At 41.2% G+C, this 21947-nt stretch overlaps 1 protein-coding gene across 5 annotated transcripts in view; it reads right to left on the reverse strand.

The window, feature by feature from the left end:
* The window catches only part of Ldlrad4 (low density lipoprotein receptor class A domain containing 4), a 435013-nt gene that overhangs the window by 240143 nt on the left and 172923 nt on the right, over positions 1-21947 (reverse strand). For all 5 annotated transcript variants that reach the window (XM_045142975.1, XM_045142977.1, XM_045142976.1 and 2 more), the window contains one exon: positions 18789-19260. In XM_045142975.1, coding sequence (XP_044998910.1) covers positions 18789-18828 — 40 coding nt within the window. In that variant the 5' untranslated portion in view covers positions 18829-19260. The remainder of the gene's footprint in view (positions 1-18788; positions 19261-21947) is intronic.

Genomic DNA, 21947 nt, shown 5'->3' on the forward strand with positions numbered 1-21947 from the left:
AAGTCACTGAAATAGGAAAGCAAAAGGAAGACCAATGGCTTGTCTTGCTCATATTCACATCCAATCGCAGTGTGAGCTGTATCACTGGGTAAAATTTATCCCAATCATATCCCCCTTCAAGTAATAAAGGGGAAGTTATATTTTCCTATAAGATACATTATTTGTATAAAACTACTGAGAAAAAAAAACTAGAGAATTATATTCAGATCAGCTTTTCTGAGCAAAGAACCTGAGCAAAGCAGGATGCATTAAGCAGAAATGTAATGTAATGGGCGTATTTACAAAAGTAAGAAAAGCAAAGCCCAAGTCCACATCTCTCGTAGTATTTCTTGAGTTGCCCTACACATTCTGCCAAAAAAAAAAAAAAAAAATCAGAAGAAAACCTTAAACTGCCATTAGTGACCAGTCATTTTATTTTATTGCGGAATCAGTATCTGGTTTCCAAAGGTCAAAAACTTAAATCCACCTTCATTTGCCACACCCCAACCTTAGCACCCTAAGAATTACATTTCTACCCACAGCTAGTTGCCCTCTAGTGCCAATACTTCATCCTGTCAGTGTGTGGAAGGCTCTGATTAATTCCTTCCAAGTCCTATCACCCAGCGCACAAGACTGCTATTCTGTAATCCCACAAACTAATGGGAGCAAAATGCTGCCAGGTGCAAACTGGCCCATGCCAGGACCATGAGAAACCGCATGCTTCACGGCTGAGTCCGTCTCCCTTTCCAGCAAGGTTCCCAGGACCTGACACTGCCCCACCCCAACACAGTCTCCCTTTCAGAGACAGACACAATGATTAAGCATGTCTGGGAATTCCGGAGCAGACAGGGTCAGCATAAAGAGAAAGTTTCTCCATAAGCAAGCAAAATCATCATTCAGGCCCCCACAGTCAAGGGGCTAAAGAGGACACTTGGTCTTCTTTAATGTATCCTCTAGTGTTTCTGCATGACACCAGATACTGTACCTTCTAACAATAACAAATACCCAGGCAGCGTCACTCATGTCTGTTCCTAATAAATAATGGTTCATGGCTTCTTGTTTGTAGGTCCCTGTCATTTCCAGGAAGACAGGAGACTTACCAAAAAAAAAAAAAAAAAAAAAACCATCGTACTTCAGCACATGTTCCCAATAAAGACACAGAATTGTTACCAGCCGAATGGGACTAAAGTCACTTGGAGGAGGGGGATCATCAGCTGTCAGGCTATCAGGAGGTCCCAGGTACACCAAACCAGTGGGAGGGGAAGTATGGTGGTTTGAATGAGGCGACCCCCATAAACTCAAGTGTTCTGAACGCTAGGTCCCCAGCTTACGGCAGTTTTGGAACTGGAGCCTTGTTGGAGGAGGTGTGTTGCTGGAGGCAGGTTAACAGGTGTAATAGCCAGTTTCCCCTTGCCAGCGTTTGGTTCACTCTCCTGCTGCTATCGTCCACCTGCTGTAGCAGAGTGCTCACGCTATGCCTGACCCCGCCATCATGGAGGCTCCCCTTGAGACCATAAGGCAAAATAAACCCTTTGCTCCCATTGGCTGCTTTTGGTCAGGCGCTTATGTCAGCAATGTGAAGGCAAGCGCAACAGGAGGCTAGACACAGCTCTGTTACTTTCTCTCGACCCCCCCTTCCTTCCTTCATATTTTTCCTCTTGGTGGTGGTAGCACTGCTGTTTAAACATGGGACCTCACCCAGGCTGGCCCAGTGCTCGCTCACTGAGACTCTTCCCCAGCCCGAGAGCTCTATTAGACCACATATCCAGATTCCCTGCAAAACTAAAGGTGGAATTTATCAGCCATAAATACAGATGAAATTGCTATTTTAAAAGCCCCATAGAATCATCAAGAATTCTCTATTCAATCTAAAGAAAAGGAAGTAAGGAGAACTGTCTGTCACAAGTAAGAAAAACATCTTTTTTAGAGGCAGAAAGGGGAGGGCCCAGGGGTGCCTCCGTGCTCACTAACACCATCAGCCGCATTCACACACCTTCCAAGTCAGCACAGGGAAGGGCCAGGTGCTGTGTACACTGGGATTTGTCAGCAGAAAAAAAAAAAAAAAATTGGAATTGTAAAAATACTTGTCCACCCATCAATTTTTCCTATCCAAAATAATTGTTGTTATGCCCAGAGTATTGAAATGTAAGATAGAAAAACTGTTTGTGGAAGAGATCCAAACTACTGTAATACCATGACATTGAAAAATGTAGCAATATGTTTGTTTATATCCTCACTTCTTTCTTTCTCAAGTATGCATGTCGGGGGTGCATACTAGGGTTTCTTGCTGCTGCAAACAAATGCCTGTCCAAATTTACATGGATGGCAAGGAACTGAAACCTGGGCCATGAGGCTTTTCCAACAAGCACTTTGACCACTGATCCATCTCTCCAGCCCCTATCTCCTCACTTCTTAACATGATATCTTAAGAAGATCATGAATTCTAGTTAAGGGCATAATTTTTGTATCAGATAGCTTAGGTACAAATTACAACTATAATATCAACAAGCTGTGTTGAATAGTCTTTTTAGTCCAAATTTTAGGGGTTCGTGTATAAAATGAGTTCAATATCTACTTTTAAAATTTTTGTGTGCAGACTGAGCAATACCCATTATATCATGTTCCGGTACTCACGGGATATGAATAAGTGGCAGCTGATAATACTGAACTTATTCACCACTATTACCATATGTTCCAAAACCTTTCCCAGGGGTTCCCAGGACCTCAGAGATGGGGAGTAACACACTAAAAAGAAAGGCTACTCGAAGATTTCACTTGAGCACATCTTTTTCATCAACAACTCCTCATTAGGTTTCTAACAGATTCCACTTTTCTTTCATTATGTGTAGGTCTACATGTTAGATTTGTGATCTATCTCTTTGCATTGACTTATCAAAGACAATGGTACTAGATATGAAAATAAGCCCTTAATTTGTATAATTAGTTTAAGAATTTTAATATAGCATTAATTAAAAAAAATAACAGCAAAGGCATCTTGTATGTGGAGGGGAGGGATCTTGCCTGGAAGTTCAATTGGAAAAAAAAAAATGAGTTTTGCTTTGTGTAAGTTGAATGTGGCCCCAAGCAAGTGGGCCGTGTCCATCTGGCTGACCCGATAATACAGACAACACCTGGCACTCAGGAACTCCAATGTGCCACTGTAGGAGAGTCATCCAGAAGACTCACTCGATCTCAGGCCATACTGTCCAAGCATGAGGCCCAGACCATGGCCACAGTGTCACTGCACACATCTGGATTCCCATTTTAGGAGTCCTCCAAAGAAACAATACAAATGAAGAACAATGGAAAATGGGCTGGAGGGATGGCTTAGCGGTTAAGCTCTTTGCCTGCAAAGCCAAAGGACCCAGGTTTGATTCACCAGGACCCATATTAGCCAGCTACACAATGGCTGGAGGCCCCAGAACACCCATTCTCTCTCTCTCTCTCTCTCTCTCTCCCTATTTCTCTGTCAAATAAATAAAAATAATTTTTTTAAAAAAAAAGAACAATGCGGGCTGGAGAGATGGCTTAGTGGTTAAGTGCTTGCCTGTGAAGCCTAAGGACCCCGGTTCGAGGCTGGATTCCCCAGGACCCACGTTAACCAGATGCACAAGGGGGCACATGCATCTGGAGTTCGTTTGCAGTGGCTGGAGGCCCTGGTGTGCCCATTCTCTCTCTCTGTCTCTGTCTCTGTCTCTGTCCCTCTCTCTGTCTCTCTCTCTCTCTCTGCTTCTTTCTCTCTATGTCGCTCTCAAATAAATAAATAAAAATGAAACAACAAAATTTTTAAAAAAGAACAATGGAATAACAAAACCTCGAGGGGAAAAGGTGACCTGTGTTGCAGCACACACACTGATGATAGGAAGTCATCAGATTCAAGATGTAAAACTACACATCAAAGATGTTCCAGAAAAGTTTCCAACCTCCAAGGTACCTCTCTACTTCACAGGTCATTAACTAGGAGACATGTGAAATAGTGGTTTGTTAATAAACTATGCTACAAAGAAAAGTTAAGAGTCATTTCCCAGCCAGTTACCTCATCCGTCTGGCTCAGACATCACCTTCCTTTACACATCTTCATGCTTCCCTTCCACCAACACATCCCCCACACAACTACTAGACTTTAACCATAATGCACTATACAGGCAACAGAAAAAGAAAAAGTAACTATATGAAAGTTACAAATTCCCAGAAAAGCATATGCCTCAGGAAAAAAAAAAAAATCACACCATACAGTTCACCCTCAAAAGAAAGCAATTTTCATTAATCACCTTATTTCATTTTTAAATATTTATTTATTTAGTTGGGATGTTGATGGGGGCTCCTGCCACTGCAAACAAATTCCAGATGCATGAGCCACCTTGTGCATCTTGGCTTTAGGCAGGTACTGGGGAATCAAACGCTGGCCATCAGGCTTTGTAAGCAAGCACCTTAAACTGCTTAGCTATCTCTCTGGGCCCTAATTGGTCATTTTAAATGATGATTTAAATTCCTTATTTCACAGAGAAATGGGTTTTGTGAGGTGAAGTCACTTACCTAAAATCCTACAAGTATATAATGGAAGAACCACCAACATGCACCACACAGTCCTTTATCCACAAAGTGGATGGGCAGTGTTGTAACCATGCTCAGGTGTACTCTTTTAGTGACATTACAAATCAATTATAAACCAATAGCTATATAAAACCAAATAGTAATCTTGGTTCCAATGCATTAAACTCTAATGCACGTATGCAACTGTTTTAGCCACACAAGGACATTTACTACTGATCCAAAATTTGATAAAGCAGTTTCATTTTTACTTTGCAAAGGAAATTGGGAAGGTACAGATAAGCAAATGCAAGAAAATGAAATCCACCTCTAATACTGCTTTATCCATCTACAGTCTTTATTCTTTGAGTACTGACACATCATCCTCTAAATCTTATGACAATTTTCAAAACATTTATTTTTAATATTTTATTTTTATTACTTATTTGACAGAGAAAGAGGAAGACAGAGTGAGAGAATGGATGCACCAGGGCCTCCAGCTACTGCAAACTCCAGACACGTATGCCCCTTGTGCATCTGGCTAATGTGGGTCCTGTGGAATTGAACCTGGGTCCTTGGCCTTGCAGTCAAACACCTTAACCACTAAGAAATCCCTGAAGCCCTATTTATTTATTTATTTTTATAACAGGGTCTGACTAAACAGCCAAGACAGCCTGGAACTCAAGAGCCTCCTGCCTGAGTCATCTAAGTGCTGAAATTATGAGTATGTATCACCACACTGGGCCAACTTTTTCAAAACTTTAAATTATAAGTTTTTTTCCAAGGGCAGGAAAGATGTTTCCCAAACATCATCTTAATAGGTACACAATATCACATCACAAAAATGTGTCATTATCATTTAGCCACGCGTTTATCTAGGGACTGCTCTGCTGCGCTTCAGCACTACTATCTTTCCAAGCTCTGGTCATATCACCCAACCATGGAAGCAATCCCTTATAATGTGTCATCTCTAAGTATGATAAGCAACTTTTCTGTCAGCTTTTCCCAAATTCTTGACAACAGCCTTTAGACATACCTAGTAGAGGTTTTCTTCCTGGCTGACATCTATCCATTCATACCAACAGCCTTTGGATTTACCAAGTCAGAAATCAGATTATGGAAAAGTTCCCCAATCAGCATATATATGCCTTCATTCAATACACGTTTACTAATTGCTATCAATCAATCCGTCTGTAAAGTGTTATCAATACCTATGTGAGAATATTTATGATTTTCTAAAATCCTCAAAGTTGAGACTCAAAATTCATCAAAGTGCTGAAAAGTGGCAGTAGAGTATTCAGTACTGAGACATCTCTTTCACGTCCTCCAAGGCTCAGGGACTATTGCAGAAGAGCCGGTGGAGGAAGTAATGTAAGAACCAAAGGATGGAGAGGAGAGCTTTAGAATATGGTCTTCCAGACACAAGGTGGTGATTATATCTGTGATCTCACCTACATAAGAACCACATAATATGAGGAGAGAAAAATACATCAAAATAGAAAACGAAGACTAGTTGGGAAAAAGCAGGATTTCAGTGAAGGGAGAATATGGAAAGGAAGACAAATGAAGGTAACATGAGGGGACTGTGATCAGGGTACATTGTGCATATCAAAAAATATTTCATAATTCCCAAAGTTGTGTGTTTCTGACTTAAGAATCTGAGCAATCTTAAAGTTTTTCACGATTACTTTTTAAACTAAAACAGAGATGATATAGCATCAAAGGTACATTTTGGTAATATATTTAAGTTTTAAAAAGTTGCTGGAGTTGGAGGGATGACTCGGCAGTTAAGATGGCTGCTTGCAAAACCTTGTGATCCAGGTTTGATTCCCCAGCATCCACTTACAGCCAGATGCAAATGGTGGCGCATGTGTCTGGAGTTTGTTTGCAGCATCTGGAGGCCCTGCCCATTCTGTTTATATTTCTCTCTGCTTGCAAATAAATAAATACAATTTTTTAAAAAACATTGTTCATGTTGCCAAAGGAAAAGCATTGATATAATTCAAGAATTTTTTTACTGCCATGGGCAATTACAATTGCTAAGGAGTCAAGTTTCTGAAAGTGTATGCTTCATAGTGAAAGCATGAATTCAGAACAGAGTAGAAGGTCCTTATAGTTTTGAAGAAAGGAAGAGGTGGTACCTGACTTCAGCACAGAAAATCATGCATAAAATTATCACAAAGACACAAGCAAAAAAGGATCCACAGGCAGAAAGTCTCAGGAAAAGGTAGGTGAAAAAAAGGATAAAGCATATTTTTGTTTCATGTCTTTAAAAAAAACAACAGCATTTAATACTGGAAATATCATGAGAAGTATGTCAGATGTTCCCATTTTAAGTGAAAAGAGGCAAAAAGTATCAAGCTTAAAAACTGACTTGGCAAATTTGCCACTGCTCGTTCCCACGGCTAGTTCATTATGTAGCTGTCCCTAGGTAAGGACAAGCACCCCGTGGGAGATATGACCATGAAGTAAAGCCACAAACCACAAATAAGTGTGAGGATAAGCTCTGGTTTGGACTGCAGGTGGTTTCACCTGCTGGAGGGGGAGCATTCTGCAGGGATGGATGCATCATGAGAGAGATTTTATGCATCAAAGAAGTTTGACCAGTTGACAAGAACTAGGGCTGAAGATCTGATTCTCCACAAGTACATCCCCAAATAACTGCAACCAGTATCTGAAGGACAGACTCTGAGCAACATGCCTGTCATTCCCTCCACAGCCTGCTTCTGAGCATATGGCCATCTGGGTGGCTGTTATGCTGCTCCGTAAACCCCAACTGTGTTCTGACTACAAGCTCTTTGCACGTGCTACCTTCTCTTTGGAACTCTCCCTGTGGGTCTCATATGCTGTCTCTCACACTAGACCATCCTATCAGCCATCACTACACTACTGGCAAATCCATCAGTCCTTTGTCTCTCTTCTCTATAAAACTTGACTGTTTTCTAGAATTATGTGAACATAGATGAGGGCTATCTCCACCTTACACATCCTTCATGCTGACTATAGTACTGGGTTTATAGGAATGGATTTAAAGGCCTATAAATAACTCATGACCATTCCTCCTTCATCCTGATGCTAAAAATAAGGCTTCCTCCTGGCCCAAGTATTTCCAGAGAATGTGTAAGGAAAGAAAGATCACATATATGTTCTTGAACCTGATCAACTTACATGACCTAAGTCAAAATTCCTGCTAGGAACAAGAAGCCCCTCAGGCCTCCAGGATCTGAAAGTGCATAAAACACTTTCATGGCCTGTTTTATATGCTAAACTAGTCTCCATACATGCTTATCTCTTTGTTCTCTCCATACATATATATACAGGCACACATATATATACATGTATATATGACAAGGAAATGCCCAAGGATGTTACAGAAACTTGTCGTCATCTAAGTATACTATATAACATCTTTTCTTTTTTTTTTTTTTTCGAGGTAGGGTCTCACTCTAGCCTAGGCTGACCTGGAATTCACTATGGAGTCTCAGGGTGGCCTCGAACTCACGGTGATTCTCCTACCTCTGCCTCCCGAGTGCTGGGATGAAAGGTGTGCGCCACCATGCCCAGTCCCATATAACATCTTATTAAGTGAAATGTTTTTCTGTTTTGAAAGTCATTCCAGTGTCTCCCCTAGTGTAAAACTCAATGGCAGTCAACAGGAGGACCAATGTCAATGGCTTTCTAGGTCCAAGAACACTTTTTATCATACCACAAAAGACAACAGAGGAGAGTAAAAGCAAAAAAAGATACAGAACATAATAAATTGTATCTAGAAGATATGTATGTAAGAAAGATTTTCTCTGTGGGATGCATCATTGCAGGACACTGAGAAAACAAGCTAGAACGAAGCTGGAAGCCTCCTCCCTGCTGCCCAGGTGTCCTGGTGCTGGGAAGTGCTATGGGGCACATAGCAACAGTCTTAACCAGCTGTTGAACCTGCCAGCTACACAGCCAGGCAAGATGTATCACAAGAGAAGCAGTGGCACGGCTGTAATAGGAGTAACCAACTGCTCTCTGATTAGACTTGAGTCCCACTTCACAGAAGGGAATTCAAGCCTGATACTGAAAACCTAGTCAAAAGTTAATGGTTTGGAAGGTCATGGGCCCTGGTTGCAGGGAGGGATGGAGAAGCTACTACTGTTGTTTGGATAAATGGATATGTTGTGCTTACCAAGTTGACCTCTAAATATTTATGTTGATACCCATAGATTAGTGCTGTTCTCACTTTTCATCAGATAAGTTCTTTTGTTTTTTTTTGTTTTTTGTTTTTTTTTTATAGATAGCAGTAGCTATTAGAGAGACTCAAGACTCATCAAAGTGCTAAGAAGAAATTATAGCTAAATGCTCGGTACCAAGTGATATATGTTTAATATATCTACTGAAGCTCAAGTAGTGGCAGAAAGAATGTAAGAGCTGAAGAAAGAGGAGGAGTCCTTTGGAATGCTTTCTTCTGAAGAGGAAGTAGAGACTGCATTCATGACCTCACAGCAGCTGTCATTACCCGCACAATATTGTGTCGTGGATTATGGAGGAAGGCAAAAAAAAAAAAAAAGACATCAAAATTGAAGAGGGTCTAGTTGGAATAGAAGGAGAAAGGATATGGAGGAAGGACAAAAGCTAATGGGAAGAAACTGATCAAAATACATCGTATACATGTATGAAGTGTCAATAAAAGGTTTTTTAAAAATATTTCTTTTGCCGGATAAAAGCATTGAATCATCACATTCAGAACAATTAATTATATGAGAACATCAAGTTCAACTGACAGAATATACAACAGAAACTTATTTTCTTATTGTAGTATTTTAGCAAATAAAATAGAAAGCACGTGAGTTTACACCATGACTTCCAGTGACCTTGTCATTATTGAAAGTTAATTTAGAATCAGTTCCTTGGAAAATGTCCGTATCTCACGGCAAACGTGATGCCATGTGTGGATCTCCTGACAGTGGAATGAAGTTTTCAGAGGCAGCTAATTTGCATTTGGGGGTAAGCTTTGTCAGTAGTATGAGTCTATAGCTAATAACATTGTGTGGCCCTAAAGTCATGTAACAGCAACAACCTAGAAGTAACAGTAACTATTGCCCACTTGTCATGTGTCCAGCACAGTTCTGGTTTGTCTACATAAATTCATGTACTTTCCCTCGCAACAACACTCTAAGTAATGTTGTTATTTTCCCCTGTTACAAATGACAAAAGTGAGTTAGAGGGGTACCTACCTCTCTGAGACATCACTCATCCAACACCACTCAGGCAGATGTGGCAGAGACACAATTTAAACCCAGGCAGCCATAATCACAGACTACATGTATGTAAGCATATAATTGTCTTATCCTTCTCTCAAGCAAAACACATGGAACATGATCTATGTGGATATTAATGTTTTAGTCGGTTCTTTTAAAAGGTTCATAAATGGAACATACGTGACAGTGGGAAGAGTTGCAAGGAAAGGCTTCATTATTCCATAGGGGAAGGGTAACTTGGGAAGGATGAGACCTCTTGGAAGAGGTTAAGAATCCAGCTCCCTTCTCGCTGGTGGGCACAATTGCACAATGACATCCACAACGACTTTATATTACGGTCTTGTAGCAATAACCAGTACCGGCCTTATAAGCAGATAAGAAGCATAAAAGTAAGGCCCTGCTCCTCACTACATAAATCTTACATCTCATCTTGACCATGTTGCTGAATTCCCACTTCTATTAAAATTCAATTGTCCCCTATAGCGTCCCTCTCACTATCAAGGTACACCCACAAGGCTTAGAGTGAGGCTGGTGGGGAGGGAGAAAGGAAACCCCTCTACAGACCTGGCTCTGGGGAATTCTGCCACAGCTGCATAGTTACCATCCAGGCCCCCAGACAGGCTGATCCCCAGAACATGTGGACATCATAAGAAGTACAGCAAGCCTCTCATATGCTCCAAAACAGCAGTGGCCTTATGGAGGCTCAAGACAGGAAAGTCAGACTTCTGCCAAGAGAACTGTTGCAGCTCCCTTCTCATTGCTGAGACAGAACACCCGACCTGAGGCAGCTGACAGGAGGAAAGTATTTATTTTGGCTGACAGTCTCAAGGGAAAGTTTCGCAATAGAAAGCATGGCATGAGCAGAGGGTGGACGTCACCTCCTGTCCAACATCAAGTAGACAATAGCAGCAAGAGAATGAGATAAACTCTGGAAATAGGGAGCTGGATATCACACCCAGAAGCCTGACCTCAGGAACATACCTCCTCCAGCAAAGCTCCACCAAATTGCCATCAACTGGGGACCAAGCATTCAGAACACATGAGTTTATAGGGAACATCTGATTCAATGCACCACAAAAACTTTTGTAATCCTCCAAGAAAGGAGATGGCAGGGCATGAGGGAGGGCAGTGAAATGGACCCAGAAACAAAGAGGCACACATGCGTGAGGCTGCATGGAAGTCTCCTCATTGAACCAAAGGCAGCCTGGGCTGGCAAAACACGCAGGACAGCCAAGCTCAACTCCTACCCATGTCAGGCTCTAGCCCTGAATGCTGATCCAGAGAATGACAGTGTAAGCATAAAAGAATTTAATATAGGGCTGGAGAGATGGCTTAGCGGTTAAGTGCTTGCCTGTGAAGCCTAAGGACCCTGGTTCGAGGCTCGGTTCCCCAGGTCCCACGTTAGCCAGATGCACAAGGGGGCACACGAGTCTGGAGTTCGTTTGCAGAGGCTGGAAGCCCTGGCGCACCCATTCTCTCTCTCTCCCTCTATCTGTCTTTCTCTCTGTGTCTGTCGCTCTCAAATAAATAAATAAATAAATAAATAAATAAATAAATAAATAAATAAATAAATAAAAATAAAAATAAAAAGAATTTAATATAAAGAGCTATAGAACTGTCTGCATACCAATGTGACATGTCTAGGAGCCACTAAAGTAGATGGAAGAGGACGTTTGTTGCAGTAGTCACTCAACTGCTTTCTGCACAAGTCTGACTTCTCCAGAGTCAAATGACTTCATTTCAGTAAAGTTCAAGTTGCAGAAATACATGGGTAAAACCAATATTTTTCCAAGAACTTAATAAGATCCGTCATGTGTTTGACCCTGGATATTCAACCACAGGGAATTCATCCTAAATCAGTGTGGACACCTGCCTGATGATACATCAAGCATTCTCATCAGGCTTACTGTTGTGTGAACTCTAAAGTCCAACAGTGACCAACCCCTCACTTTATATCTCCTGTGGAATATTGTAGTTAGAATACAAAGAGCTGGGAAGGGAAGGACACATTCAATCAAATTCATTTGTCAAATTAGATACTAACTAGAATTTTTTTAAACCTTAAAATTCTCATGTTTAATTTATTTTGCTATTTAAGCTATTTAGGAGTTACAAAAAATAAGGTTCTTGTTACTATATTTACCCTATATATACTTAAATAACCTTAAAACAAATATAGTTTCAGGCAACACTGAAGATATTTCTTGTCCTTATACAAATGGGATGAACACATCTCAGGCATGAAGCTACCATAATGTTTTCTAAAAAAAGAACATAATCACATTTGGCATAATGGAAACACTGTGGAAACAATGTAGGATGGGGAAGAAAATGGAGATGAACTAGAATAGCTCATTAGAATAATAATATGAATTATGTATATTTACACATAGAAACAAAATTAATTAAAGTTAGCTTTAAAACTGCAGACCAGATGCCAGGTTGCATAGTGTAACATATCAACCAGACACCCATACTGCAGTCTGTTGTGATGTCTCTCTTAGATAACCTAACTTCCCTCAGCAAGAGCACACAAAAAGATTTTTCAAAAAAGCTATTATCTATCATTTCTACATTGACTAAATTGAAAGCAAGGAGAATGTCTAGGATTCTCCCACACATCACAAAATATTTCATAGATGTGATAAATCTTAAAGACAGAGAGGAAGACTGTTACAAAATATTTAATAGCCAGGCATAGTGGCATACTCCTTTAATCCCAGAACTCAGGATGGGGCGGGGGATGCACAGGTAGGAGAATTACAATGAATTGGAAGCAACCCTGAGACTACATAGTGAACACCAGGTCAGCCAGGGTTGCAGGGAGCCCCTACCTCATAAAACCAAAAAATAAAAATTAGTGATGGTGATTAGTCCCATTTGTTTGGAACACGGGTCACATTAAGTAGAAAGACAACCTGGTGGGTTGGGGGGGACTTGATCTCCAAGCTGAGCACTATAGACTATATTTAGGAAGCAAGAAGCCACAAGACATTTGATGGATAGCAGGAGGATGTTCAGGTAAAAACCACACTTGGAAGAGATTATTGAGAGAACTTGGGATCAGGGGAACGAATGGACATAGAAAGACAGTTTTTATGTATTCTTTTCACCCAGAGCAGTTTACACCCACCTGGAAAGAGCTCAGTAAATACACAATAAATACAGCCAAGCTGGAGGCCTAGGGAGCTACCACAGGGGCAAGACAGGCACACCTGGGACAGAAGGAAGAACACTGGTACCTTCACCAGGGCATATGCTACAGAGATCCATGACTCTAAGTTCTTTCTAAACTCTCTTCCAGATTTTGTCACCGCCCATTTATTTGGGACTTTTTATCACAAGTTTCCACATGAAAGACTTTGATAAGCTCTATAGTAAAGAAACTTTTAAATTCCTTCTTCTAGGATTTTGGCCTTGAATCTACCCTTACTCCTTTAACTAAAGAATAGTTTTCAGTATCGTTGAAAATAAGTACTCTCCAGGCAGCTTTGGAGACCGTGGGCTGAGGTCATCCACAGGTCATTTCAAAGGCATGGCTACAGCAATGAGCGAGGAGCTGAAAGTCTCAGTTGGGAATAAAAAGCTGTCCAGAGCCATGGGAAGAATACTGCCATACGTCCTACCTCCAGGAAGACCACATCTACTCATCCAGAGTTCACGGAGGAGGTAAAGTTGGCATCTCAACTACTCATCTTAAAGATGCTTATTTTTTTTGTCACCAGTAACTAAGAATATTAGGACAATTATATCCACAAAATAGCTCTTTCAGATGTCTAAAGACTATTCAATCAGCTCTTATCCTTTATGACTGAAATAAATTTGATAGCTCTGATTTTCCTTTTCATATAAAAGACTTGCTATAAGCTCTACATAAATCTGATCCTTTTGCCTAATTAGCCAAGGTTAAATGTTTTTCCCCTAACACTGAAATTAATCTAAAAGTTTTCTATGAAAATTTTGTGCAAAACCTTTATTATATAGGTGGGTGGGATCATATCAGACACAAGGAGGAGACGTAATCTCAGCCCATGCAGGATACATGCTCTGATGAGTTGAATGTAATGTCCCCACAGCCTCGGGTGTTTATGATTAAGTTTCCTACTTAGTCCCCACCTAGTAGAGTTGTTGGAAAGTCTAATTAGAGCCCTGCTGGAAGAAGTATGTTTCTGGGAGGAGGAGGGGTAGAGTCCAGCCCTGTGTGTTCAGAGTTGACCCATGCTTGCTGGCATGTGCTATGTTCTCTCTGTGGTGGATGTGTGATGAAGTAAGCCTGCTTTCTCCACCATGATGAAGCTTCCCCCGGAAACTGAAATCCTGAACTAAACCCTTTCCTCCCATAAGCTGTTTCTGGTTGACATCACAGCAGTGACAATGTAACTACCACACTTACCAAGTCACTCCAAAGGACAGAAATCTTCAAGCAAATATCTTCCAGTATGAGGAGTTCTTAGATGGAGGCTGACTCACCCAGCCCAGAATTCCTATTTCCCTCTGCACACAAATACCAGGAGTTTGTTTTTACCATAAGGTTTTACCTTTTTAGGATTCTGACCACCCACGTCATTACATAATTGTCTTAACAAACTACAGCCAGGCAGAAAGACCACCAGCAAGAATAAAAATAGCGTAATTATGACAGCTGGCTTTTTAGCTTTTCCAAAGATACTAAACATCACGGTGGTCAAGCTGACATGTGGTTTTTGGGTCACCTTTATGGCAGCATGCTACAAAGATCTGGACAGGTATGTGTTGGCAGGCTCTCAAGAGTTTTTCCATTTGAGCTGAATGCTGGAGAACAGACCATTGATTCTGACTACCCTAGCTGTAAGCAAGCAACTGGGAATTAAAAAAAAAAAAAAAAAAAAAAAAAACTTACTCTGAGACCCATTTCATGGGAGGAAATTCATGTCTGGCACTAAAACATTAGTTAAAAGCCTATGGCTTGGCAATTCATAGGCCCTAGCGGAAAGCTACTACTGCTATTTAGCTAAATGGGAGTGTTGCGCCCATCAAATTGCTCTCTAAATACCTATGTCTATGCCCACAGACGAGTGCTGTCCTCACCTCTGGTCAGAGTTTCCAAAGACAATGACTACTGGTGGTTCAAATCAACACCTACTGATCATCTCACTGTCTCCATGGCTCAGAAGTCTGGCGTACTGCCTTACTTTTTCTCTGTTAGCTGGATTGTGGTTTTGTTTGTTTGTTTGTGTGTTTTGTTTCTGTTTTTATTGTTTATTTAATTTTTGGTTTTTGAGGTAGGGTCTTACTCTAGCCCAGGCTGACCTGGAATTCACTATGTAGTCTCAGGCTGCCTTGAATTTACAATGATCTGCTACTACTGGGACTAAAGGTATGTGCCACCACACCTAGCTTGTAATATCTTATTTACAAATTCTTATAATATAATGTTAAAAGCAAATGATCAGGTTATAAAATTAGACATATATTAAGAACACAGTCCTAGAGGAATAAATTTGTCTATAAAAATGACTGAAGGAGCGGGAAATGGTGGCACACACCTTTAATCCCAGCACTTGGGAAACAGAGGTAGGCGATCACCATCAATTCAAGGCCACCCTTCACATAGTGAATTCCAGGTCAGCCTGAGCTAGGGTGAAACACTACCTCAAAAAAACAAAAACAAAAACAAAAATGACTAAAGGATGTAAATGAAGATTAATAATGAAAAGTTTCATATTGTAATCCATTTTCTTATTTTGGTGTTTCCATGTTCTACAGAGTTTCTTACAAAGAGCAGAAGTTACTTGCAAAAGGAAAAATATTTTTCTGTTGTTATTGTTGTTAAAAGCAGTATCTACTACCTAATATAAAATTCACAATTTAGCCTGAGGAAAGTAGTATCTAAATAACTAAAATCATACTCTGGCTTCTCCTCAAATACCATAAATCTTACACCTTTATGAAGTGACTAAAATCATTTCTAAGTTATATGTTATATGTCAGAAAAATTAAATATACTATATCAATTCCTCTATGAAAAAGAACTAGCCTAAGGAAAATTATAATTAGAATGTGGATCAATCCATATTCACTCAGAACATAGGAGCAGACTTCCAACCACACAGGGGACTAAGTGGGACATGGGAACAAGGTCCTAAGCTGTCATCACCTTCATTTTCACCCACTTCAAACAGACAATGGCCTTGCCATGCAAACATAGCTTCACACTTAAGTCTTCCCATAGCCAGACTGCAGACTCAGGAACACCCCTCTCCAAAGAGAATCAGTGCATAAATGATAATGTGACACATGCCATTTAAAGTGGAGGTATGGTTTTGCATAGTGACTTTTCCTTTGCCTGAAAACAAGATTTAAAGGCAAGAGGAAATGCCTCAACTCTTGAACCATTTAGAAATTCTGAAGCAAGATTCTTTCCTAATTTCCCAGAAAATAAGCAAAACCACTGCTGTCTACAAAAATATTTGGAATGATCAGTTGCCCTAGGATAAGACTAAAATAAGTACATGCATGAATACCTACATACATGCATACATACATACATAACATACATACATACATCACAAGCAAGGGGTAAGCATCAACATTCTATCATCTTCAAAGACAACAACCTCACTTGGTTGCTGGGGCCTTCCATCCTACATCACAGTAACTTGAAACTTTGTGAACAGAGAGAGACCGGATTGAAAGAAAAACTAAAATGACTCCCAGATCTATAGGAACCCACCTTTTGGAAAATCAAGATACTTATATGTCTTTTATTTTTACCACAAGTTACATCTTAGAGAGATATGAGAAAGCAAGCATCAAAACACATCATCCCAGGCAACAGGGTTGGCTCAAGTAGTTAAAGATGCTTGCTTGCAAAGCCTGACAGCCAGGGTTCTATTCCCTAGTACCCACCTAAAGCCAGATGCACAAAGTAGCACATGCATCTACAGTTCTTTTGAAGCAGCAGGAGGCCCTGGAAATATTATCTGTATCTCTCTCTCTTGCTCTCTCAAATAAATAAGTAAAAATATTTTTTAAAAGCAGTCTCTTTTCTCATACCTCTTGATAACCCTCATCTGTACCCCAGCCCTGGGTATAGTAGAAGCCACTGTCCTCCACATGGAAAGGGAGATGACACTCCATAGAGGAGAAGCTCATGAGACCAACATAGCTGAAGGATACAGGTGAAGTATGATTTGAAGGCTGGGATTCCAGCCTAGGAAGTCTAAAGATGGTTCACAAGAGCTCAGTTTTGTTCTCTCTGTTCTGAATGTATAGGCAAATAGTTGCCAAGTCACGGCCATCTGAGGCTGACCTTCCTCATCACAGCTCCTTGACAGAGATGCTGCTGCCGACACTCCCAGGTAACACAGAGATGCAGAGGTGGTCAAGAGTTTGTCCACATTCCCATGGTGAAGATATGAAGTCTTGATCACCTGACTTCCACAGTGTGAGAACCCACACCAGAACTCTGTGCCCAACATCTCACACCAATGTCCTCATCCTTCGTCAAAGCAGTATAGTGGGAATCCTGGAGGGACAACTTTGTTTACAAACAAGCAAACAGAAGTAGAAAAGAGTTGAAGCACTAGTCAGTAGCTGACATCAGCCAGGGAAAAAAGGAGATTTCAATGCAAATTCTTATGGCTCTCAGTTCTGAGCCTCGCTCCCTCTCTGCTAATAACCTGACTTGCTCTCTCTACAAAATATGAGAAGCTACAGTACTTTTAGGATTGCCGGGGCCAGAGAGTCACTTTCCATGACTATTTCCATCATCTTTCCTTTAAAATATTTTTTTAAAAGAACGGAAGTCAAAACTGACACTTTTTAATTTGAAACCATTTTTGCTAGATTCACTGAGGTTCCATGACTTCAACGTCCCACGCCTATAAACAAGGAGGCAGAGACCTGGAAGGATGAAGTGTTCCTAGGATATTAAATGAATCAGACTAAGAGCCAGAACCCCAAGTCAGAAGCCACAGTGCCTCTGGCCACAGCTCTAGCACTAGCCAGACTAAGTGGTTCCTTATAAAATGTGCAAAGTGGCAGTCAGTAGGGCAACCAACAATGACATCATGATTACCAGTTTCTCCTTAGGCTCACTTACGAGAGAGTCACCCCCACTGCAAAGTTAGCTGAACCAAACTGCCCTACCATCATCACCACCATCATCACCATCACCACCACCACCACCATCACTACCACCATCACTATCACCACCGCCACCATCACCATCACGACCAACATCACCACCATCATCACCATCACCACCACCACCACCAATCACTACCAGAACCACCACCACCACTGCCACCATCACTATCTCCATCACCACCACTATCATCACCACTGTCATCATCACCACCATCACCATCACTACCACCACCCCCACCACCCCCATCACCATCATCACAACCACCATCACCGCCATCATCACCATTACCACCACCACCACGATCATCACCACCACCATCACCACCATCACATCACTGCCATCACCACCGCTATCACCACCACCTTTAGCAAACCGATAAATCTAAAGATAGAGAAGAAAAGGTCACTTGTCATCAAATTTTCACCTAGTAGAGTTTTCCTAGCCTGATTATTCAAAACAAATCAGCAATATGTTTCTTGTAAGTGATATATACCCAAAGAAAGAGAAAAAAACATACAAGTAATGTGTCAAACTCAGCCACCGTGCAGCCTGAGCCCTTGGTTCTGCATGGACCTCTGCTTATAACTGTAAATGTATCTTCATTTTCTCCTTCTTCTTTTTTATTCATGAGGGAGAGAGATAATTGGCATGCCAGAGCCACTGCAAACTCCAGAGGCATATACCACCTTGTGCACACGTGCCACCTGTGTGCATGTGCCACCTTGTGCAGCTGGCTTATGTGGGTTCTGAGGAGTTGAACCTGGGTCTTTAGGCTTTGAAAGCAAGTGTCTTAAGTGCTAAGCCATCTCTCCAGCCCCTACCTTCATTTTAAGCAGTTGTTTGGTGTTCTATTATCCACCACCTAAGAGTTAAATCAAAGCATCCAATTAAGTCGGAAATGTTCTCACCTGTGAAAGCATTTGTGGCCTGAAAACCAGCTTCCTGCATACTGCTCCCCAGACAAGCCTGATTTTGAATCTTAAGTTGTCCTGCTGTGAGGAAACTGCCCAGGCAAGGCCTCAGGTCACTTCCATCTTAGCCTTTCCAAGTCCATCACTCTGCCGGTCCAACTTTTGGGAGCATCCGATGCCCTCTGGCTGTGCTCCCACACCCTGTGGGCAGGCAGTACCTGGATGGCACGCAGTCCAACAGCGTGTGGGGCATGCAGTCACATCAGCTGTCTAGCCAGGGTGTTGAAGCCATGGTGAGGTCAGGAGTGGAGAAGCTGTCCTGATGCAACCTGCTTTCCCACCTCAAAATGAAGGGCTGCTCAGCCTTCCAGTAGCCAACATCTTCCACAAAGCGACCACGGTCTCAGCCTCACCAAGGGATCTTGGTCCGTGCTGACCTGCTGTTCTCTGAGCTTCACTTCTGTTCTTGCTGAAATTACAAAGAAAGAGGTCACTTGCTTAAGGAAGTGCTGGGCACAGCAGTGCATGACTATAATAATCCTAGCACTTGAAAAGCTATAGCAGGATAATCAAGATTTCAAGGCCAGCCTGGTCTATGTAGTGAGACTCTGCCTCACAAAAGCAAAAAACAAGGGGCTGGGGAGATGGCTCAGTGGCTAAAGGCACTTGCTTACAAAGCTTGCCTGCCAGCATTCAACTCTGCCCACCAACCACCCACATAGAGCCTGGTGGACATTTGTTTACAGCAACAGTAAGAGACTGGAGTGGTCATACACAGACAGACACATACAAATAAATAAAATAAATTTTAAAGGACAGCATTAATAGCCCTACAGAAACCAAAAAGAAAAAGCCACCCAGAGTCATGAATATGACAACCAGGGTAGATGTGAGGTGTGTCTACCTACAACCCAGAAAACCATAGTATTCACTCACCCAAGCCTCTCTAAGAACGGGTACAACCAAAATATTCAAACTTCTTTCCCCCAGGTTAACATGCGCGCGCACGCGCACGCGCACACACACACACACACACACACACACACACACACTGATGAGGAAATTCATTTCCCACAGTGGATCCTAAGGCCTTAGAAAGGGGTTTTTGATTCATAGACACTGCCATTAGGGTAAAATCAAAATTCAGGTTAAGCAATTTTTAAAATTTTTAATGTTTCCACTTTTGATATTTTCATACATGTATATTTATTTAAATGTATTCTCCTCAATTATCTTCTTTTATCCCTCTTCCTTCCTACAAACTCCCTTCTTCTTCCCCATGCCTCCCCATCTTACTCTCGTACCTTTTATATTTTATCAGTTGAACTAAATTTGAGTTGCTTGCATGATCCTGGGTGGAAGATGTTTTACTGTGAAATGGGCAATTTACCAGTGGCAATTTACCAGGGCCTCCCCCTCTCTGAGCATCGATTAGCGGCCATTAGCTAGCTACCCAGGGAGGTCCGGGTCTCATGTAACCTTTACCCGTTGATGGTAATGACAGGTTCAGTCTTGTGTAGGAACCACAGATGCTGAGAATTCATGAGTGTGACAGCCACGTCACAGCCAGAATACATCATTCCCCCAGTCCCTCCTCCCATCCTCCTGCCCTTACAAGTCTTTCCACCCTCTCTTCCATGAGGTTCCCTATGCCTTTAAGGGAGGAGTTATTCTTTGCAATTTTGCCAGCTATAAATCCCTGCATTAACCACTGCTAACTGTAGTGAGACACTTCTGTGATGGAGGCTTCAAGCAGTAATTTATGAGAACAAATGTAGATATTTAGAAGGCAATTTGACATGTTGTCCATTTAACATGTCCACAGTAGTGGGTTCCCCTCTAGAACCTGTGTCCCTAGCCACAGGCTTTTGGCCAGGTTTACACTGTCAGACATGAATTCCCTCAAGACTCCAACATCATGATCAAGTAGGATTTATGCCATAGATATATAAAGATGATTTAATATACACAAATCAAAAATTATAATGCAGGCTGAAGAGATGGCTCAGCTAAAAGGCACTTGCTTGCAAAGCCTGCCAGCTGGGGTTAGATTTCCCAGTATGACATAAGGCCAGATGCACAAAGTGGTACATGAGTCTGGAATTCATATGCAGGGGCAAGAGGTCCTAGAATGTCAATACTCTCCCCACCCCCATCAAGTAAATAACTAAAAATATGTTGAAGGGCTGGAGAGATGGCTTAGTGGTTAAGTGCTTGCCTGTGAAGCCTAAGGACCACGGTTCAAGTCTCAATTCCCCAGGACCCATGTTAGCCAGATGCACAAGGGGCACACACGTCTGGAGTTCATTAGCAGTGGCTGAAGGCCCTGGCGTGCCCATTCTCAATCTCTCTCTCTCTGTCACACTCAAATAAATAAATAAAAATGAACAATAAATAAATAAAAGTATGTTTAAGAAGAAGAAAAAGCATTTGATAAAATTCAACTTCCCCTCATGAGAAAAACCCTCCAAAACTTAGGTATAGAAGGGATATACTTCAGCACAATAAGGCTCTTAAGGTTGTAAACAATACCATACAAACTGGGGAAAAGCTGAAAACTGCCTTTAAGAGTAGGAACAAGACAAGTGCACCCATTTTCACCAGCTTTATTTTCTTTTTTGAACAAAATTGTTTTATTATTAAAATCATACCCCTTTTCCAAACATATATAGCTAAATCAAAGTATATTGAAATAATAATGACACCTGGATTAATCCTTAAAATTATGAATGTTTTGGGAGAATAATTTTCACCACCTTTATGTTCAACACAGTATTGGAAGTCCTAGCCAGACAAATCAAGCAAGACAAAGTAATAAGGAAGTCAAATTATACTTGTTTTGCAGATACCTTGATTTTATGTACAGAAAAATAAAAATACTCCCACACAAACTGTTTGAACTAATAATCAATTTAGTAAAGTTGCACACTACAATATCAACATGTAAAAAATAAGGATATTTTTAAATGGTTTCATTAATTTATTTGTGCATACACAAGCCTATGTATGTGTATGGACATAAGAGTCTCTTGTTACTGCCAATGAATGTCAGACATATGTATATCACTTTTTGTGTCCAGATTTATGTGGGTGCTAGAGAATTGAACCTGGGCCATCAGGTTTTACAAGCAAGCATATTTTACTGCTGAGACATCT

Source organism: Jaculus jaculus, chromosome 2 (genome assembly GCF_020740685.1).
Source record: "Jaculus jaculus isolate mJacJac1 chromosome 2, mJacJac1.mat.Y.cur, whole genome shotgun sequence".
NCBI lineage: Eukaryota > Metazoa > Chordata > Mammalia > Rodentia > Dipodidae > Jaculus > Jaculus jaculus.